At 35.7% G+C, this 14,787-nt stretch overlaps 1 protein-coding gene across 1 annotated transcript in view; it reads left to right on the plus strand.

Moving 5' to 3' along the window:
* The window catches only part of vaspb (vasodilator stimulated phosphoprotein b), a 52,358-nt gene that overhangs the window by 401 nt on the left and 37,170 nt on the right, over positions 1–14,787 (plus strand). The window contains exon 1 of the mRNA XM_059506132.1: positions 1–86. This exon is cut by the window's left edge and continues 401 nt beyond it. Within this exon, the coding sequence (XP_059362115.1) occupies positions 82–86 (5 nt within the window). The 5' untranslated portion in view covers positions 1–81. The remainder of the gene's footprint in view (positions 87–14,787) is intronic.

Here is a 14,787-nt window from a genome sequence, read left to right on the forward strand (position 1 = left end):
GGATCTCGTCGGTTTCTCTAGTGTTTTCGCCTCTGGAAGTTCGGCTTTACGTCTGAAGAGGATCCGCGCTGTCGTCGAACAATGAGGTAAAGCGCGTCAAAGCACATTAGTCGCCGTCGCTTTTGTGTGTATACTTAGTTTAGCGCGCTACAATGTAACACACAGAGTATTGATAATGACTGAGGCCGCGTGTGTGAGCTCGGTCTGTTACTCACTTTCTGTCTCGCTCCTGTTGGAGGTGGGTCATCACATGAGCAAGTGTGTGCTTTCTGAGTTTTTGCACACTCCAGGTCGGTCGGTTTGTGTGGCTTTGACAGCCATAGAGTTATCGTGTTGCTCTGCTAGCTGGTGAATGAAGCTGGCGTGAACATTTTGCACTGATTTTCCATGGAATACTTTGAATGAGTTTAAATTCAACGAACCATGCCACCAAAATGGGTGTCTGGAGAAAGTGATTTTCAGGCATTCTGTCAAACAAATTATGTCTTTAAATCGTTAATACATATTTTTTTTCTGTAATTTTTTTAGCACCATGTATTTATTAGAAATAGAATATAATTCTGAGATTTCTTAAAATATTAATTTGTCAAACTCATTGTGTATGGTTTGAATAAACAATACTGTAGCCTATATACTATAACTATTTTTATAAGTTATCTTATATACAATTTAAAAAGAAATGTTGAAAATATTATTTAGCTATATAATATTATTAATAGTACCTTTTTCATTAGAGGAGAAAACAAAAACGTTTTGGGGGAATATATCGGTGAATTTATTTCAGCAGTATTTAATTTCCCCAAAACTGTGGACTGTTTGAAAGTTCTTTTTTTTTTAAATATGGTGCACCTGGTTTTTGCACATAATTTTTTTTTTTACAAAATGCACAATTTAACAAACTAGTATCGATAGCCTAACTGTATCCTTAGGCGGTACACACCAAGTTGTTAATTGTGCATATTAAAAATGCAGCTGTCAGACGGTAAATTGGCTCTTTGTAACACGTAGCCAGTCCTCTTTTGTGAGCCCTCCCGCTTCTTTCTGTTCTGGGAGTTGGCCGCGGCTCGAATGCACAAATCCTACTGTGGGGAAGGCTTGGCTTATGAATATTAAGTAGGTCACAGGACGTTCACCCAGTAGCGAACGTCAGTCATTCTTATTAATATTCATGAGCAAAGCCTTGACCATAGTAGGATTGTTAATTTGGTGGTCAGGGCTGTACCCGGAACTAACCTACATTTGCGCCATACATGGAGCACTGAAGCCTGATAATTCCACATCCTGCTGCGGCCACTTTTTTTAGTTTAGTTTACATTAAACCAATATAAACAACTTTATTTTGCCAGAGGAGTGGTCAGAAACCACTAGTGAAATGTTCTAGTTTATAATTCATTATATAATTAAAAACCCTGAACACATTATCAGCATAATCATAAAACAAAAAAACAAAAAACAGAATTTCAGATTTTTTTATTTTATTTTAATTTGTCCACTTTTGCTTTAATAACAGCGAAAGTAGATATATTAAATACTGACATTAACTAAGCCTGACGATTATGTTCTTCAGCATGATTTGAAATGTTGTGCTTGAACGGATGCAAGAAAACCTAACCATCTGTACAAAGCAGTTAATGGTCTCTACATTATATCACAAAATTTGTTTATGTTTGAATAGTGTATTCGTATGGAGGTCAGAATCTTAAATATTTCCTTTTCATTGAACCTCATGGTTTAATATGTTCTTAAAACATAGTTTGTTATATGGTTTGTTTAAAAGTGGACATAGACTCCATCCAGTTTTGTTTAAAGAAAGGGAAGCACCAACTCATCTTGAAAATTTAAAACACTAATTTTGTTATGTAAATAACATCAGTAACCTGCGTGACAGGTTTTCGTCAATTCGTCTCTTAGAGCTGTCTCACACCAAAATAAAAATACATTTAAATAAGCAGATGCCTTAAAACCTCAGCTATGCATTTCCATGCAAATTTTAGTTCAGCGATGTTATCAGTCAACCATGCGCACAACCATGAGGTTTTCTGTGTTGGGTCTGGTTGCATAATAGGTGAAGAATGGGATGTTGTCACATTTACAGGTTTATTGTCCCGTCTTATTGTGAAACGTCAATATCAGAATGCACTGGAGCAGTTAGCACCTTGTTTTGAATTTCACCAGGCCATCCAATCCAACAATGGCCTCTCAAACTGACTGGCAAGCCCAGTATTGAATTCATGAGAACCCAGGTTAAGTCACTGACCTCCAGTCCTTGGGTTAAAATAACAAAGGCAAAACAGTTCTAGTGATATTCAAACAATTTTCAAGTGAAGTATGCCATTTAGTGAATACAATGGATCAACCAGTGTGAGTGGCCCAAGTAGGGTTGAGTTGAGTATCGATTGTTTTTTTTTACGATACCGGTGCCAAATCGATACTTTTAAAACGGTACCATTGGCCAAACGGTGCCTGAACCGATACTTAAAAAAAAAAAAACCTGGATAACATTTTAAAGAATATTAAAAATAAGTAAACATAGCATTTACATGCTGCTCGGATGCTCTAATTTCCTGAGTTGTGCTTCCCTTACTCTAAGGCTAATACAAAACAATATTAAATACAAAACCACACATAATATTTCTACTGTATCTCTGAATTGTGAATTGACTGAGTGCTGTGTGTCACTGTCTTCGATCAGTTGTGTGAATGACTGTGGTATGCGACATGCACTGTAATATGTTTTACATTAAACATTAAAATTTCAAATGAAAATACCAACATGATCGTTTTATAAAGTATGCGTTCATATGTGTTAAGGGCTAGATCGCTGGAGGAAACAGCATTGGTGTGCCAGCTTCAGCGAATTGATAACTTTCCCATTCAGCCCTACATCTGGAGAGTCTTGTGTTAGATTTTTTAAACTGCGTAGCTTTGTTTACCGCATGCTGCGCTCGCGTGAAAGTGCTTTAACAGCACGCATTTGGAGACTCCGTCGCTATGGAAACAAAGACGTCAAAATCAAATATTTCTTATGAAACTGATTTCATCATTACTGCTATTAATATTATAAACAGTGCAGAATACTTTTTGTTTATTAAAATATGTGTTGGCCTTTGTAAATCACGTATTGATTTGATACGGGACACATAATTTTACAATTAAATACGGGACGAGAACGAAGCGAAAACTTTGTTTTCAAAATCTAGCAATAATAGTGCCCTATGAAATGTTTCCGAATTCTGTATTGTCTTTCAGTTTTTCTGGATTCTGTGGTTTGATGCAATTTATTATAAAAAAAAATGGTGGTAATTAAATAAATGCATAAAGCTTTTATGATTTAATTAGTCTGTAAAATTCAAATAAAATATGTTGTTATTATAGTCTTTATTTTTTTTTTTTTTACAAAGCTTTCTATTTAAATTAGGAAGAAAACTCTATTCCTTAAAAAATAATGTTTGAACTTGTTTTTACTTTGAGAAAGACATTCTGCTGTACAATAGTCATAATTTCCTTGTGGTTTAATATTCACAGACACTGGTTCATAGGGCCTTAACTATTGCTTTACTATTTATACCGCAGGATATATATTTCCACAACTATTAGTTTTATGATATTTATACATTAAGTGACGTGGAAACATTTAGTAATGGGAAAATATAAAGATGAAATCAAGAGGAAGAACCTGTTATTTTAGGGGTTGAGTGTAGTTATGAAATAAGTTTGGGAGTTTTGTTTGAGCAATTAAAGACACATTTTTGAAATGGAAAATAAATATGTATTTTTTCGCAGTTGTGTTTGGTGCCCCTAGTGGAAACGAAATGACACCCTTCAACTTGCAATCACAAGCACACAGGTGGTTCCCATGCAGCTGTCTTTCCACACTTGCTGTGTAATCAGTCCAGTTTGTTCCTGTGTGCATTTCTGTCACTGAGACAAAGCCTGTTGTCCTGGAAGGGCATGTCTGATTAATGGCAGCGCTGTGATTTACTGATGACTGTGAGGGACTCGCCCAGCATATCTTTATCTAAATGACTTCCACTCATTTGCTTCTCCAGGCTAAAGGGCTTTAGGGTGGCAATGGTAGCTTTGCGACCCATGCCAGATGCTGCAGTGCGGTCCTTCTGCTGCTGGTATTTAATTTCTTATGATCCGGGGTGGTTACAGACCATTAGATAACGAAATGATAGAGGAGAACAAAAGCATCAATTAAAATTGGGTTTTCAATGGCTGATAACGATGTCTGGAGAGCAGACGGACTGATGGGTGATATAATGGAGATATATATTAGTGAATAACAGATTTTTATGTATAAAAGATCGGAAATCTAGTGTAGGACACAGACTGGGGCTGCTTTGGGAAAAGTGTACAATTCAAGTTACCCTAAACATGAGAATGCTGCTTTATATCAAGCACTTCAAATAAAAGCATATAGGCCCAGTTTCACGACACAGCTTAACCTCTTAGCCTGCACCCCGACGCCCTCGTCCTCAAAGCCTCTCAACTCGGAACACACCACTTTTTTTTTTTTTTTTTTTATAAATAGGCTCATTTTCCAGCTCCCCTAGAGTTAAACAGTTGAGTTTCACCATTTTTTAATCCATTCAGCCGATCTCTGGGTCTGGCGGTAGTATTTTTAGCTTAGCTTAGAGTAGATCATTGAATCTGTTTAGACCGTTAGCATCTCGCTCAAAAATGACCAAAGAGTTTCTATATTTTTCAAATTTAAAACTTAACTCTTCAGTAGCTACATCATGTACTAACACTGACGGAAAATGAAAAGTTGTGATTTTCTAGGCTGATATGGCTAGGAACTATAGAGATGCTAACAGTCTAATCAGATTCAATGATCTATGCTAAGCTAAGCTAAAAGTTATACCGCCAGAACCGGAGATCGGCTGAATGGATTCAAAAACTCAACTGTTTAACTCAAGGGGAGCTGGAAATGAGCCTATTTTCAAATAAAGTGGAGTGTTCCTTTAAGACAGGACAAGGAATTCATTAAATTAGGATATTTAATCAGCTTTTATAAAAATGCCATAGAAATTAACATTACATTAATATTAAATGTGCTCCTTGAGAGTACGGTTTGAATTTTAAAAGTGTGTCGCTGATATACTGCGTTATAAATGGTACAGCAGAATCTTTACCATTTGAGACATTTTTGCCATGTTCTACTTGATTAACCTTTTGAAAAGAATATAAGAAGATGTTACGCCCTAAGCTCACTGGATAGACATGTAGCCTGCAACTTCTTGTCAGGTTACTTCATCACCAGTGTGGCTTATAAGAAGGTGCATTTGTTGTTTGTTATGGATCCCTCAGCTCAGGGTACAATTTGATTAATGCAAAACCTTAATGCTTAGAAGAACACAGTAATGAACTGTAATGCTGGATAAAATGCAGACAGAGCATTAAGATGAAGGCTGAGATAGAAATGTAAAATGCCAATAAAATATTGTATTGCTGCATTATATTGATGAGGGTTGTACGGAAAAACAAATGGATCATGGATTTTTCGATAAACAAGAAGAAAGAAACCAGGGAAACACCACAATTGTATTGATTATGGATTTGATGGAAAAGAAGGGGAAAAATCTGAAAGTGTTGGGCAAAAATTAAAAATAGCTGAAACTTTACTTACCCTCAGGCCATCCCATTTGTAGATGAGTTTGTTTCTTCATCAGAAGAGATTTGGAGAAATTTAGAATTGCATTACTTGCCCACCAGTGGATCCTCTGGAGTGAATGGGTGCCGTCAGAATGAGAGTCCAAACATCTGAAAAATAATCCATAAATAATCGAGTCCAGTCCAATGATTAATGTCTTGTGAAGCGTAAAGCTTTCTGTTTGCAATAAATTAATCATTCATTTCAAATAGTTGGTTCCAGCTAAATTATCTAGTTCTCTTTGTATGCCTCTGAGTCAGGACAGAAATATACATAGATAAAGCACATTTTTTTTAAGCATAAACAGTTTAAGCAGGTAGATTTAGATGTGAGAGGACGACAGGACATGAACTTTTTCACTAGAGGAAGTGTTATTAAAGATTATGGACTATAATGGATTGAGTCACGATGGTTTATAGTGGATTTGTTTCTTATAAACGCACTTTAGAAGACATTAATTGATGGACTGGAGTATTGTGATGTTTTTATCAGCTGTTTTGACTCTCATTGTGACGGCACCCATTCACTGCAGAGGATCCATTGGTGTGCAAGCAATGCAATGCTAAATTCCATTGATGAAGAAACAAGCTCATCTACATGGGATGGCCTGAGGGTGAGTACATTTTCAGGAAATGTTCATGTTTGGGTGAACTATTCCTTTAATGGAGAAAAAAAAAGTTTAAATGGTAAACTCCAGCTGATGAGGGAGGACATATAGACATAAATGATCTCACGTTTAAAGTTGTTCTCTCCTCACAGCTATGGCTTGTGAGAAGGGGTTAGCTTGAGGTCAAATACTGCATATCATTTGGTCTTCATCAGCCCTAAGTGATCATCACTGAATGTAAATCTTTTTATGCAAGTACATTTACAGGAAATGGTCTTTGCCAAGAAAGACAGAAACTGACAGATGACTTAAGCTGAATAATGACACATTTGTCTTCTGTAGAGCTGTTTTTATAGCTTAGTTTCATAATGATGACCCTTAACACTGCAATTTTTCTGTTTCGTTCTGTGATGCTGCTAAGACGGTTTTGTATAAAGCACTATATAAATAGATGTGCGTTTGCCTGACAGACATTCAGAGGTGTTGATTAGTTCATAGTTGCAGTTGTACTTAGTTGAAAAATAGTTCTGAGCTGCACTACAAACCTTATCCGCATTAGAGTTTCATATCACTTTGCCAAAGAAAGATGATACTTAATCCTTTCACAGAAGAACCTGAAGACATTATTCAAGCAAAAAATGTAAAAACAATATGAAAATGTCAATGAAAGTGTGTTTCTGACACTGAATAAAAAAAAAAAAAAAAGTAATTGTGACTTTTAATCTCACAATTCAGTTTTTTTTCCTCAGAATTATGTGATGTAAACTTGCAATTTCTTGTAATCGTGAATATGGGCCACGATTTTGATTCCTTTTCTTGAAATTGTAAGGTATAAACCTGCAACTGTGACTCTAATTTTCTCAGAATTGCAACTTTATATCACACAATTCTGAAAAAAAAGTATGATTTGTGAGATGTATACTTATAATTTGCGAAGGAAAAAAGTCAGATTTGTGTTAATAAAAAAAAAAATTGCAATTTTCTTTTTTTTTTTTTATTTAGGTTCGAAACAGGCTTCCATAAATGACTATTTTGATATTTATATGAAATTAGTAAAGAAACCAGTTTCTGTTTCTTTCTTTCTCAGAAACTTGCACACAGTTTCTCCACTGAAGATCTACAACAGATTTCTCAGTAGTGAGGGAACTTGCTATTTTTGAAGTCGTTGCTAACTCAAATATCTTTGCTATTTGTAGGGACTCTACTGCCCAATCCTGTCGAGAGCACAATGCAGTGTGCATTCATTTTCAATAATTCAATGTACTGTCATTAATTATTCTGTACGTAGAGGACATCCCATCCTAAACCACTTGTGTATCATCATACAGTCTTCGGTTATGACTGAGAGTCTTTGACCAAAAAAGGCTGTTTGATTTCAAGTGTTGTTCGTCATGAACCAGACTCGCTTTTGTAATTACAGCCTTTCTTGCCTCAACATGTCCTGATTCTCTTTGGTATTTTTTTTCTTTTTTGGTGGTGGCCCATCATAAATCTTTGGAATTGCAGCCCTTATGCGAGGCATGAATCACCCAAAGATATTGAAAGCTCAAATGCGTATTGATCTAACTGAGCTTTTACATATTCAAATGGCTTCGAATATATGAAGAATAACTGCCTTTAATAAAACAAAGCCATTACAGTCTTGCATGCAGTGCTGTACTTTGACATACCGATCTCATTGCTAATAGCAAATCACAGCATGTTTAGAAAAAACATCTGAAAAATGAAGACGGCATAATGGGTTTCTCTGTATGGCTACTTTACCGTAAAGCAGCTTGTTACAACGGAGTTAGTTATATAGTCATGTTCTGAGGGGTAAAAGATCCAATTCCTTTCCTCCACAGAGGAATTTTTGCGTTTTTAGTTATTTTTGAGTTATTCAACACCGATATAAGCTTCTATAGATCCTAAAAATTTAACTTTAATTTATTAAAATATGTTTCTTGGAAATGGGAATTTTAGCAAAATAGTAATGAATAAATTCTCCTTGTGATTTTAAACAACTTATGGATTTACATCTAGGATATTTGTGTTTTATACTACTACTACTTCTACTACTTATTTAAAAATTATGATGAAATTGTTTTATGTTTTACCATCTGTTTTGATATTGTCATTTAAATCTTGTGCTGTTTTGGTTTTGTTGGTTGATTTTGTTTATGGTAATTTGGTACTTTTTGGTTCTAACCTTTTGTTTATGGTAATTGTTCTTAATCCCTATGAAAAAAAAAAGATTGTTATTACAGCAACAGTGGAGAACCTGTTTTGGATTTGTGCAATTGTGAAAATCCTTGAAAGACTTCCACATTTGCTCCACTGATATACTACTACTACTACTACTACTACTACTTCTCACTTACCACAATCTCACTTCTTTTTCTGCATTCAAAGTTAAATGTAATATGATGTCTCAGAACATGTTAGATCAGTAGTGGGGGTCGCCGTGTACCCTGCGGGCGGCATATGTATTTGCTCGCTGTCGTTGGCCTCTGTTCTGTTAGGAGCCTGGCGCTGGGCCAGAGTCACAGCGCTTAGCTTGGCCTCCTTACAAAGCCTCTGTCACGCCTAGGGCTGTAGCTATCGAATATTTTAGTAATCGAGTATTCTACCAAAAATTCCATCGATTAATCGAGTAATCGGATAAAATGTGTTTTTGCTTAATTAAAGTGCAATATTATGCAAGAGAAAATAAGACTCCTGGGTCTCTTAAAATGAACAACTAAGTTTCCTTTTTTTTATTTTTTATTTATTTTTTTATGCATAGAATGCAATGCATACATCAAAAATAAACATTTAATTATTACCCATTGTTTCTCTGTCTGTACTTGTACTGTGAACAATGACAATAAAGTTGAAAGATTAATTAAGTGCTTTTAAGTGCCATTCAGTTGGGGTTTTAAATAAAGCATTTTCTGAGATGCACATTAAACATTAAACACATAAAACATTAATTTAATTTATCTTTTAATTATTGAAAATTAAGCAAACTTAACTTTTTGGTAAACAAAGGGGATTTACTTAAAAATAAAACATGGAAGAAATGTTGTGTGATTAAACCTTAAAAAAATGTTTGATTTTTAAAAAAAAATTTTTTGTAGTAGGCTATGTACATTCTGCTTAACAATAATAATACATCTCTGGCAAATACTTGTCTTTAAACTAACGGACTTTTATTTTGACGGGTTGAAGTACCTTTACAGTTCTGTGTATGTGATTTGATGCTAGTTATACTTAAATCAAACGGTCAACTGCTCATGAAGTGACTGTCAGAGCAGTTCTGGAGATGTTGTTTGTGTTCACGTCTTATTTAGTGAGAAGCAGATGCTGAAATCACCGGAGCGTCACGCACGCTTTAGTGTGTGTTAATAAACGGAGACGCGCTTCTGCTCCATTCATTAACAGAGACACACAGAACATGCAGGATTCATATTTAAATAGACTGTTCCGGCTTAATATTTACAGATATTAGTCCATATCGTGATTTAATGTAAGTGCAATGACCTATTTTTGATTAATTCATTCAAAATTTGGCAAATTCCGTGCTATTCCGCGTTAAACTGTGAATTCCGTTTTATGACTGGGTTCCCTCCGCTTCTTCTGCATCGCGGAAATCATAGGGCCCTAGTTGTGGTATGCCAGCTCTATCTTGCAATGGACACACGCCACAACGTTCTCTTGACGTTTGCCCGCGCCCTCAAATCAAAACACTGCTGACTCCTTCCAGTATGTGATTTTGGACGCCGTGCTTGTGTCTCCTTCCGCTTTGTGGGTGACGTAAACGCGTTGTCACATTTAAAAAAATCATTGCGAAAGAACCTGATGTGAGATTTAAAATAAATTAAAAGTGGCTTCGAGGCAGAGGAATATGCCTCGAACATTTTTTGTAATCGAGTTACTCGAGTTACTCAAGGAATCGTTTCAGCCCTAGTCACGCCCTCGCCATTTGCTGATTGGTTCATTATCCAGCTCGATTGCTTTTGAATGGCTGGTGAAACAGCCCTTAGACAAGATTAGGTGCTTGAATTGCCACAAGTTGCTTACAGAATCCTATAGCGTTAAATGCTGGCAATATCTATCAGTTTAATTCTTTGTTAAATGTTTGTGGGCGTTCGAGTCAAAATAACCACATTGCTTGTTTTGTTTTGTTCTGTATTCTACCATTACCATGTTTATCAAGGACTGAATTCTTTATGAACAAAATAATTTGCTGACTTTGATTGTAAGTGATTGTAAACTTAGCTGTTATCAGCAAGAAGGGAAGCTTTAAGAGCTTTCTCATAGTGGCTTTGAGGATCACAATAAATATAAGCATTATTAAATATAATAATAATAATAACAATCATAATAAAAATATAAATTATATAAGACTATATATAGTGGTGGCCAAAATTATTAGAACTTTAGTATTTTCACTAGCTAAAGTTAATTTTTTAATTTAAATATTTTATAGTCTACTTTATAGAGTACCATTTTATAGAGTTTTTTCTTTAGATTTTTAAAATGAATGACAAAATGAATGTTTGGAAATGTAAACCGATATTTCCTACTGACACACTACATCAAAATATAGAAATGACAGACTTGAAAGCATATTTTAGCTGGTAATAAATGTTCTAGTAGTATTCAAATAATTTTGGCCACCACTGTGCATCAAAAAATTATAAATATTACTAATTTATAGTTTGAGAAATTGTTGTAAAATATTATACACTCAGCTATACACTCAAAATCTTTGTCTGTTTATATAAAAATTGACAGTAATAATATCTGACTCTACAAATTAAGTAAAACATGATAAAAAGATGTTGGGAAACCCGTGTTGAGTTGTATGCACAGGTTTTAGTTGGCCTTCTGATGGAAGGATTTTCTGCATTTGGCCAATCATACAATATTATTGGCAAATGACAATGAACTTCAAATGGCCAAATATCAGGCCTTTAATCAGACAAGTACAATACTAAACAGTCGGAGGAGATGGATGTGTTTGACAAAAGAATTGGAATTGAACTAATTTGTGGTATTTATTTTGTGTTGTGGACATCATCGTTTGATTTTTGTGAGATGAAATTCAAATGCATGTAATCAAACCCCTCATGTTAAGGAAATGTGTTGCTCTGGGACTAACAAAAATGTTTTTTACATAGACATCCAGGAAACCCACCGGCTCCTAATCTATTGAACAGCTGAACATGAAAGCTGATGCCTCATGGTGCCAACAAAGCTCCTGACTGAAACAGTGAAATTTATTCCCTTGGGTCTGATGTGGCTTGTGTCGATTCGTTCTTTAACAGCAGGAAGTTGTTGTAGGCCCCAAGCGGTTTTCCACGTATAACAGTAACCTTTAAACTGTGACGTATTCTGTTTTACCGATTATTTGTTTGAAGACTGTTTCTTTCAGCATATATCTCCAGATAACACAACACTGCGACCCATGTGGACAGGCAGTGATGTCATAAAGACCAGCTGTTCCGCAGAGAACAACCGTTTTAAAAACCCTCTCTGTATAATGAGAGAGAGAGAGAGAGAGAGAGACTGAGTGTAATGGGGTTTAATGGACCTGGTGGTAAAGGAGTCCATGATTTAGTCTTTATTAGCACAGACCTCATGTCTCTGAGTATGTCTAGACAGATGCAAAGAAATTGAATAGGACTGTACTGGCAAGTACAAAAATCACTTCCATTGAAAAAGCTTCTTTGGATATGGAAACATAGACATCATATTTTTATATGTTAAAATAGTAATTTCCAGGTCTAGACAAGTCCATTTGGAATCACTGGATAAAATAGTTTGAAAAAACACATAATAATTAGTCCTAACTTTATGTGCAAAAGATGAGTGAGAGTGATTCAGCTGATTCAAACTGATGCGTTTTGAATTTAAAGGGATAGGCCACACAAAAATGAACATTCTGTCATTATTTACTCAGTATCATGTTCTTCCAAACCTGTATTAATTTCTTTCCTCTGCTAAACACAAAGGAAGATATTTTGAAGAATGTGGGAAACCAAACAGTTTCTGGTAGCAGGGACTTCCATACTGTTTTTTTTTAATAGTATGGATGTCATTGTCAATAGTTTTTTCTAAATACATTTTACAGAAGTTTTCAACTTAGAAACATTCTATGTTCAACAGAGGGGGGAAAAAACTTTTAAAGATTTTTCAAAGATTGTTGGAGTTTGTTTTACCAGAAAATACTATTTAAAATCTTTATTCAAAATTTCTTTTTTTTTTCTTCGTGTAATACCAACTACTATTCTAGGCTGCATTTCTCAAAAGCATCGTAAGCCTGAGTTGATCATCGCTTCATTGATCACAATGGTTCTACGATCATCTTATGATGCTTTTGGGAAACGCAGCCATGAGTAGCAGTAGCACATTGCAAATTCAAGGCCATTGGTTATTCTTATCTTAGCTATTTCAAGTGTTTTGTAAAAGGTGTAGTTATTGACTCCCACAACAAATACTGCTTTATTTGCTTTTCCCTAGTTTGCCTCTTAGTCAAATGAGAATGAATACAATACAAGTGTTCTTGTTTGAGGTTTCTGTCGTTTTCCGAGGTTAAGTGCGGTAGTCATATGGACATCCTGAGATAAATTGGTCTGGTGTCCTAAAATGTCTGGTGTTTGACCCCAGCGTTGGCAATGACGATTACATCCCCAACAGATCTACAGTAATGAATCGCATTTACTGTGTTATTAACTCTAGGAATTTCATATTAAATTTGTCTTTCTGGTTCTTTAACTCCGTACACTTGATATAAATTGCAAGCGCCCCTGGAGTTTTACTGATGAGCGTGTTAGGACAACTGGGAGCGGAATGATTGGCTGCCTCTTCTCGACTTCCCCTTCTCTGTGAAGGGGGGCTCTCCCAGGAAAAATATCTGTCAGGGGGAGATATGCTCCAACCTGTAAAAGGAATTGAGAGCAAAGACCTACTGCCGTGTTTGATCGGCCAGATATATCCATGTGGAGTTCTAGCCAGGCACGTGAAGGAAGAGGAATGTGATTGTTCTGTCGCTGCTTCAAAGAGCTTATCCTGAATGTTGAGGAAGGATTGTCTTAAAGGGCTAGATCACTCAACAGTGACTATTGTCATCTGTTGTGCAGCCTTATAACACTTCAAACCTGTATGATGTTCTTTCTTCAGTGGAACACAAAAGGGAACTTTTTCAGGAAATGTCCTGGCCTTTGTTTTCCATACAGTGGAAGTGAATAATGTTTGATGTTCAAATCAAAGTTGGTCAAAACCACAACTAATGGTTCAAGATTGAATTTGACGACAAATGTTTGTCTAGTTTATTATGGAGTTTTACAGCGAGATTAACTTTCATTAAATAAAAATACAGTAGTGATAGAAAGCTTGTTAGCCTTTTGAAGGTATAGTTCACCTAAAATGGAAATTCTGATGTAAGTTTCTCACCCTCATGTCGTTAGAAATTGATACTTCTTTTCTTTTGTGAAAATGAAGGTCTATGGATGAACATGGATTCCAAACAATGCTGGACCCCAGTGAGCTTCAATACATATACATTAAACACTTTAAAATGTGTTCCAGAGAAGAAAGTAAATCTTACAGAATCGGAATGACATGAAATGTGACTAAATGATGGCAACATTGTCCTTTTAAAGACATTTTTGCATACATTTTTGCATAAATTTAACAAGCAGTTGAGATCTTAGTCCAGGTCATCACCTTCAACACAGAGAATCAAATGACATTGTGTGTTTTACTTTAGCAAAATTATCCAAGAATGAATGTCTGGAAAAACTTCAACCAACCAAACGCTTATCTGTGGAAAAAGTGCTTGTGGGCTTTCTTGGGATGAACTGCTCTCTTCAAATCCTTCCCCAACATTTCTGTTGGATTCAGATAAGGACTTTTATTAGGCCTTTCCAAAACATGACATTCTTTTATTTTAACCACCTTCAAGACTTTCTCATTATTTCCAACTAAATGCAGTGGTTTGCTCCTTGCTTTCCTGCCATGGAATGCTGAACACTAACCTTAGCCAATGCTGGAGAGGTCTATAGATTCTTAGATGTTAGTGTGGAGTTCTTTGTGACCTTCCTGACTATTATACGTCTTGCTCTCGGAGTGTTTATGTTGGACAACCACTCCTAGATAAAGTAACAGCGGTGTTGAATGTTTTCCATTTGTAGACCTTGGACCTCAAACTCTTTTTTTCAGCCTCGTAGAGCCTCATCAAAAGTTTTCCGGAGGTCCTCAGAAGTGTCTTTTGACCAAGATATGGCAACTCTTGTTCTATTTACACATGGTATTAAGATGCATTTCTGTCAATGCAATCTCAAGTGAATAACGATATAATACAGACATAAACGGGGTCTAAAACCTTTTGAGTGTGTCCCCTGTTGACCACTTCGAAAATGGGACGTGTTGTGAGAAAGCACGCAGAGGAAAATGGAAAAATGAACTGTTAAGGTGACTCTTGCATGATTCAGTGCTTCTCTAAAAGCTGTAGCCTACAGCACTTTGAAAAACAAGCTGAGACTTGAGAGAAGAG

Source organism: Carassius carassius, chromosome 23 (assembly GCF_963082965.1).
Source record: "Carassius carassius chromosome 23, fCarCar2.1, whole genome shotgun sequence".
Classification (NCBI taxonomy): domain Eukaryota; kingdom Metazoa; phylum Chordata; class Actinopteri; order Cypriniformes; family Cyprinidae; genus Carassius; species Carassius carassius.